Here is a 7,695-nt window from a genome sequence, read left to right on the forward strand (position 1 = left end):
ATGCAAGTGTAGAGCTCAATACACAAGGCATGCAAGTGTAGGGATGAATCATCCGCGATAGAACAGAGCTATTTTTTTATCTGCCACCTACAAAGTTGCTGCATGCCTTACTAGCAATGTCACTGCACGCCCCTAAGGATGAGGCACTGGGCTACTCATTTGCATTGATTTGCTGTTATGCATATTCAGGATTATTTGGTGGTTCTATATTGAATGGAGACATTTTAGGAGATCCTTGTTTCTTCTAGTTTGTATTCCCATCAGTCTTGAGGAAAATAAGAATAGTTCTCTGAGAACGGAGGCCCTGCTCCTGCAAACACTTACACAAATGCTTCACTTTCACCTAACGTGTTCGAAGTCACTAAGGCCCTCACATGAACAGCCACGTGTTTGCAGGCTCAGGGCCTTAGGGTATGTCTATATTACAATAAAAGACCCCCGGCATAGCTGCAGCTGGTTCTGGTCACCTGACTGGGGCTTGGGCTGCAGGGCTATAAAATTGCAGTATGGATGTTCAGGCTCAAGCTGCAAGTGGGACTCTGAGACCCTGCAAGGGGGGCGGGCTTCAGAGGCTGGGCTCCAGCCGGAGCCCAAACAGCCACACTGGAATTTTGTATCCCTGCTGGAGCCCCACAAGGCCAAGTCAGCTGACCCGGGCTTTGAGACTCCGTGCCGCTGGGTTTTTATCACAATGAAGACGTCCCCAAAGTACTATTCTACTGACAGGGTATTTGGAGGAGACTGAGCACATGCTGCTGCTGCTCACTGTGCTTCTCTTGTCCATTACATGATGCTAATTGTGTCTGCTCACCTCAGGATGTTGAACTTAAAAGTACCTTACACAGACAAATGAGTTATGTGGCTTGGATCTCTTAATCACACAGAAACAAGCAAACCGTAAGAGGGGAGATGAACATTTATCCCAAATGGTAAGTGATCGGTCACTTTCCTTTTTGTTAGTTTGGGTTTCTGGGTAATCTTGGTGTATTTTCTGTTCAGTTCAGCTCAGCTCATGGAATTAGGAGTTTCCTTCTGCAGGGCAGAGATACAAGGATTCTCAGGAGCGGCTGCCACAATTCCTGTGCCCCACCTCTCTGCTAGCCAAGGAAAAAGGACCTGGGGAGCAAGGATGCATTTAGCTAGCACAGAGCAGAATTTTACCCTTATTTAACAACACTTAGTTAAGCAGCTCTGAGGCTGCATTACAGATGTTGGTAAATAGAAATTAAGGGTATATCTTCCTACGTGCTTCAACTGAACAGAATAATAATAAGAAATGCTGTCTGATTGCAGATGTGTTTGTTTCAGTGCTTTGAGCTCATCTAGAGTTAGATAACCTAGGGGAAAGCTTGATTAGTTCAACGGGCATAAACCCGCCTCACGCTGCCTAGGCTTGGCACAGTGCAGAGACACTGAGTGCTGAGTTGATGCACGCACACACTCACACGCATCCACATGGACACACACGTGTTCTCTCCACGTGCACACAAATATGCACACACTCTCACATACACGTGCATGTGCACACACATGTGCTCTCACGCACACACATGCACACGTACGCACATGTACTCTCTCACACACGCGCAGGCACACATGCACACGCACACATGCATGCACACACTCGTGTGCACACACGCACACTCTCACACACACGCTCGCGCCCATGCACATACATTCTCACGCACATGCATGTACGCTAGCATACACACATGTACACACACGCATGTGCACACAAGTTCATACACACATGTATGCACACTCTCTCACATACATTAGCACACACACACAGGTACACACACACTCACACACACATCCCCACACACATGCTCTCACATACACATTAGCATACACTCACATACACACACGCATGTGCACACACACATACACTCTCACCCAAACATGCATGTGCACACACAATCCACATGTGCGCGCGCGCGCGCGCACACACACACACACACAAACCTTTTACCTTCGCTAAACTTCCTCTTGGTTCCAAGTGCCACCACTGCCGTGATCTGTCCCTTCACACTTGTGCTGTCCAAGCTTTTCAGAGTTATTTCCAAAAGCTGAGTTGCCGCAGTCAGTGCTCTGGGGCAGATTCCCTGGCTGGCCTGCCCCCCTTTGTGCTGCCCAGGTGGTGCAGAACCCCCCCCAAAGGCTCCTGTGGGGCATTCTGCCTGCGTAGGGAAGTCCCCACTGGCCTAGCGGGGCCCTACGTGTCCTTCCCTGCAGCTCCTGGTGCCAGAGGCATATTGGGGCAGGACGGGCAGGCCTGGCGCGTGCTGTGCTCAGATGGCGGGTGGCCCCTGGCCAGCTGGAATAAGTTAGAGCCGCCCCTGGGTTCAAGCCCGGTCTGGGGCAGAGAACTGGGGAGTGTCGCTGGCTGTTTGCTCTCAGCTTTTCTGTCCCGCTGCCCAGAGTGGTTGCCTGGGGAGGGGGGGCCAGCCTGCACTAGGGGCTCCCGTAGGCTCAGGCGGAGCCAGTGGAGCTCCTGTATCCTGCTCTCCCAGAGGCTTCTGCAGCCCATGGAGCAGCCAGCTGCTTTCTGCTCCTCTAGGGCAGTGCAACAGGTGGCCAGTGAGCAGCTGCAGCAGGCAAGGGGCAGCCTGTGCTCAGTGGGGCTGGGCTCTTCCCCAGGGCAGCGGGGAGTCCCCCCCCGGCACTCCGCAGTGACAGTCTGATGCCATCCGGCGTGGCACCAGTCCATGGGCACATACCCAAGGGCCACAACGTTCCGCCTCAGGGGCCACCAGCCCCCCCGGCAGGTTGGACGCTGCTGTTCTAGACCCTTCGCTTTATACCCCCAAGACTTTGGTTAAGTCTGATCCAACCAACCCAGCTCTAGAGCCCTGGCCAGGTCCTTGGCTGGTGTCTATGGGCACAGCGCAGCTCACTCACTCGCGGAGCCTCGGGCTTTTCATGCAAAACTAAGGCAAGTTACAGACCGGTGCAGCGGGGCTCACGGGAGTTGATACATTTAGAAATAGGCAAAAATCCCGGCCCCCTTCCAATGTTCCCAACAATCCGAAGTACCCGACGTGAAGGCAGTCGCCGGCATGTGTACCCAGTGGGCTAGCAGAAATGGCTAGTCTCGTGCAGCCCTGCTGTGATCACCCAGCAATCCCAGACTAACCGGAGCGGTGCACTAGCTGCTGTGCTGCCAAGCAATGCCAAGGGCTTCCCTCGCTCCGAGCCGGCTACATGAGCAGTTCACGTCACTTCATTAAACCCTCTTGGCCAAATTCCCGCCCCCCCCCCCCCCCCCGCAGCCCGCAGTGTAACGGACAGCAGGGTTCAGACCTCCCGGTTCCACTCCGATTTGCGCCCCTGACAGCTTTCTGGAAGCCACAGGATTCACCCGCAGCCCAGCCTGCTCCCCCCATGTCAGCGGGAATATCGCCATTGATCGCAGCCCGGGGAGGCCCGGGGACGCCCGGCCAGCGCAGAGACAGAGGCGGGTTTTCATTCCACTGCCAGTTCTGAAAAATCGGGGGGGGGGGACGGGGGAGACGGGATTACTTTGAACTGAATCAAAAACAACCCCCCCTTCTTTTCTTTTTTTTCAAAATTTTCCGTTGATTGAAAAGTAAATAATCGTTTTAAAAAATCATTTCAGGTCAAATGAAACGTTTTGTTCAACTCCAAACAAAATATTTTGCTTCAATTTTGAGCATTTGAAAAGGTTGTTGACTCTTTAAAATAAAATTAAAAGAAATGTTTAAATGAAGTCTGAACCAGAAAACCGAAATATTGTTCCAAAAATATCAAACACGAAACGTTTTCATTTCTTTCGGGGTTTTTTTAGGTTATTTTGGACCAAAATGAGTTGGCAAAACCGACACCGCAGAGAACACGGCCATGCTGCCCACGCTGGACTGGTTGTTTTGTTTGTTTTTTTTGGCCAGAAACAATTTTGTACAAAAGTTTTGCCCCGCTCTATAGCTGGTGCTCCCCGGATTCTAGCGGGAGTTTTTCCGGAGTAAGGACTATACAATCCGTATGCCAAAGCCCGAGTTTACCTATTGTAAGTAAAGAATTGTACATCGCCCCCGTTCGCTTTCCCGGTCTCTTCCTGCTGCTTCGCGTCCCGCGCGGTTTTAACCTCCCCCCGCGGCTGCCCGATCCCCAGGCGGTCTGGCGGTGTAACATTTCCCCCCGGTGCTGGTATTAGCCCCAGCACGGCTGCAGCGAGTGGCACCGGGCCTTGGCGTGTGGCATTTCCTGAGCCGGAATATCAGCATCTCTCCCCCCTTGGGATCAACAGTACCGGGATTTCAAACCACTGTCCCGAACGCTAGCCCACAACGCACGTGCAAACTCAACACACTCGGTCCGCGGTGGCGAAGGGGCCTGTATTTGCCACCGAAGTTCTGTCTGACTGCTACAGCCGGACCGGAGTTTGCTTGTATAAATATTAGGGTAAATCTAGGTACGGAAACCTTCTTCTCGCTCTCTTTTGGAGGTCTGGGTTTTCTCTCACACACTATACTACATTTTTACCTTTCTAGCAGTGAAGCATTTCAAATATGGGTAAGATTGTCAAGAGTGGCTGGCTGCCCACTTCGATGCGCTGTAAAGGGGGCTGATTTTCAGAAAACTGCGCAGATACAAATTTCCCCAAACAGAAAAGGGCTGGATCCAGCACTCCTTGCTCAGGGAGTTGTGATAGTCACGTCAATGGACCCACTCGAGTAAGAGTTTGTGGGGTGGGGTCCACATTCTGCCTGCATCCCTTGTGCGCGCAAATCACCCCCTGAACTCCAGGGGAGCGTTGTGTGCAGGAACACACTTCGAACAGAGCCAGTGGAACTGCTCAGCTGAACAGAGCAACTCGGGGCGCCCCTAGGATCAGGCCCTTACACATCAAGCTCTTTGGGGTGAAGAACAATTTGCTGCCAGCTCCTAAAGACTCGGGGCTGTATATATTCATTACAAATACTAATGTTCATTTCAAAACATCGCTTTGCTGCCCCATACATTGCAAACCAGCAGACTGCTGCTAGCTGCTAGGGACAATTCGGGGAAAAGCCTCCCAAAGACCAATTGACCAGTGTGGGCTTGCGGCAAAATGAACAAGGAAAACACAAAAGCAGAGGCAGCCCGGCCCCGCGAGCAGCGCCCGACATCCTGAATGTGACCAGGCTGCTGGGTGACCGTGGGAAGTCTCTTTCCCGCTCTGGGCCTCAGTTTCCTTCCGCTATCTGTGAAGGGAAAGTGCTACTGGCATCTCCCCCCGGCTGGACACTCGGACCCATTCGGGGATGGGCGGCTTTTTTCAATTTAGCTTAGGCCCCTTCCCACGCAACAAACTAAACTGAAACCAGAGTTTTACATTTTACACCGTACTACGCGCACCCATCTGGGGGTGACACCTATATAGCGGCATCGTTTTCATTCACCTGCCTTAGTTTACACCAGTAGAACTTCCCCGTGTAGACTCGCCCTTAGACAGCGAGTTCGGCGGGGTGGGGTGGGGGGCGGGCGCTGTGTAGTGTATTGTGCAGCGCCTCTCACTGAGGCAAACAACCAGTCCGTCTGGGCTGCCTCTCCAGCCAGCGCTGAGTTAATAAAACCTCGCTCCCAAAAGGCTGGTGTCAGTGGCTTTGTCTCCGGTCCTGATTTCCCAGTTAACTGGCCTTTTTCCACTAATCAGACCGGGGAGGAGAAAGCGCTGTCTGCGGCCAGGGGACAGAATCTCACTTAAACTTCGGCCGGGAGATGAATCAAACCCAGAGTGATGTGATCGCGCAGCTGCTCTGGGAACTCGCACTGCCCCTACCTGGAAGGAGCGGAGCGGAAAGCTGACCTGGGGCACATGACTAATGAGGGAGCGGCCCACGAATTAGCCAGGGGATGGGGAGGTTAAGCTACTTGCCTAAGACCCGTGAAGAGCACTGGAAATCTTGGTTTTAAAGATGGAAACCCAACGCGGTGCTGCCGGGAGAGCCATTTATTGCGGGGACACGTCCGAGGCCGTTAGGAACAGAACTGCGGGCACCCCCCACCCCGTCTTTGGGATCCGAAGGAAACGGGAGTCAAGGACCGATGAGTCCGGGCCAGAAGGACTTTATGGTTCATGTGGAATTGGGTCTTGTGCAGGAACAGCTCGGGCCCTCTCCGTTCCCGGTACTGCCCTGCACCGCGCAGGGCCACGGGGGGCAGAGAGGCGCCGGCGATATGGGGAACAGCCCCCGCGCCCCATCGCTCCCCACGCCGGGCGAGTCCTGGAGCCAGTTCCGGGCGCACGCAAAGGGGAACAACGCTGACTACTCGCCGTGTCCTGGGCCGCGGCCGGGGGCTTTGCCAGACGTCAGTCTCGGTGTCCAACCGAGTACCGCACTGCCGCTCTGCACAGCGCAGCGGGAGCCACCCCTGGCTAGCCACGGCCCCGCGGGGACCCCGCTGGAGCCCATGGGGCAGGCTCCCTGCTCCTCACTCCCGGCGGCTCGGCTCTGTCCCTCCGGCGACCGCTCCAGCGCCAGGCCGGGGCCGGCCCCTTCACATGGCCGGGACGAACCTCTCCACGGCGCCGGGGTAGGGCGCGGGGCGCAGGTAGGCGCCGTGGCCGCCCAGCTGCGCGCCGGGGCCGTAGCCGTGGGCCAGCGCAGGGCAGGGCCCGGGGGACATGCGGCCGTAGAAGTCCCGGCTGTCGCCGCCGAGCGGGGGCGAGGCGGACAGGGCCAGGCGGCCGGGCGGGTACAGCTGGCCGCTGCCCTGCGGGTAGGGCCCCTGGGTGAGCGGCAGCGGCGCGCCGGGGCCCGGGTACGGGTAGGGGACGGCGCCCCCGGCGCAGCCCGGGCTGGCGTAGGCGGCTCCCCCGAAGGCGCAGGAGCTGGCTGGGGCCGGGGCCAGCTCGGGGCTGAGCGGGCGGCCGGGCTGCGGGACGAGCTGGGCGCCGGGCGGCCCCCCGAGGCCGAAGAGGCGGCGCTGGGCGGCGGGGTAGCAGGCGGCGGGCGGCCCGAAGGCCCCGTCGGGCGCGGGGCCCGGGTAGGTGGAGAGGTCGCTGCGCTTGAAGCGCTTCCTCCGGCGCAGGAAGCTGCCGCTCTCGAACATGTCGCGGGCCGCCGGGTCCAGCGCCCAGTAGTTGCCCTTGCCCGGGCGGCCCGGCTCCCGCGGCACCTTGACGAAGCAGTCGTTGAGGGTCAGGTTGTGGCGGATGCTGTTCTGCCACTTGCGCGGCCCGTCGCGGTAGAAGGCGAAGCGCTCGGTGATGAAGCGGTAGATGCCGCCCAGCGTGAGGCGCCGCTCCGGGGCGTGCGCGATGGCCATGGCGATGAGGGCGATGTAGCTGTACGGGGGCTTGCCCCGCTGCACCGGCCGCTTCCGCCGCCGCCCCGCGCCCCGCGCTCCCGCCTCGGGCGGCCCCGGCTCCGCCTTCACCAGGGGCATGAGCAGGAGGCCGGGCTCGGCGGGGCTGGCCCCGCACAGGGGCTGCTGGCTCTCCGCGGTCATCCCCGGCCGGCCCCTACCCCTGGCGCGCAAGCTCCGCTCGGGGGCTCCCGAGGCCGGCGGCTCAGTCCAGGAGGGGCGCGGTGCCCGGGCGCGGTGGGGCGCAGGAACTCACTGCTGATAGGCGCGGGGGAGGCTCGGGCTCCGGGCCGCCCGGGGCAGGGAGGTCGGTGACTCCAGACCCAGGGCTGCGGGAGCTGTTGCCCCCATCACCATTAACTTGTGCCCGGCTGGCCGCTGGGC

General features: G+C 57.7%; 1 protein-coding gene across 1 annotated transcript; it reads right to left on the reverse strand.

Annotated features, from left to right (window-relative positions):
• Window positions 1–6,501: 6,501 nt before the first annotated feature.
• FOXE1 (forkhead box E1) lies at window positions 6,502–7,455 on the reverse strand. Its single transcript, XM_065406874.1, has one exon. The coding sequence runs from the start codon at window positions 7,453–7,455 to the stop codon at window positions 6,502–6,504; it is 954 nt and encodes a 317-aa protein (XP_065262946.1).
• Between the last annotated feature and the right edge of the window lie 240 nt (window positions 7,456–7,695).

This window comes from Emys orbicularis, chromosome 6 (genome assembly GCF_028017835.1).
Source record: "Emys orbicularis isolate rEmyOrb1 chromosome 6, rEmyOrb1.hap1, whole genome shotgun sequence".
In the NCBI taxonomy this organism is placed as follows: Eukaryota; Metazoa; Chordata; order Testudines; family Emydidae; genus Emys; species Emys orbicularis.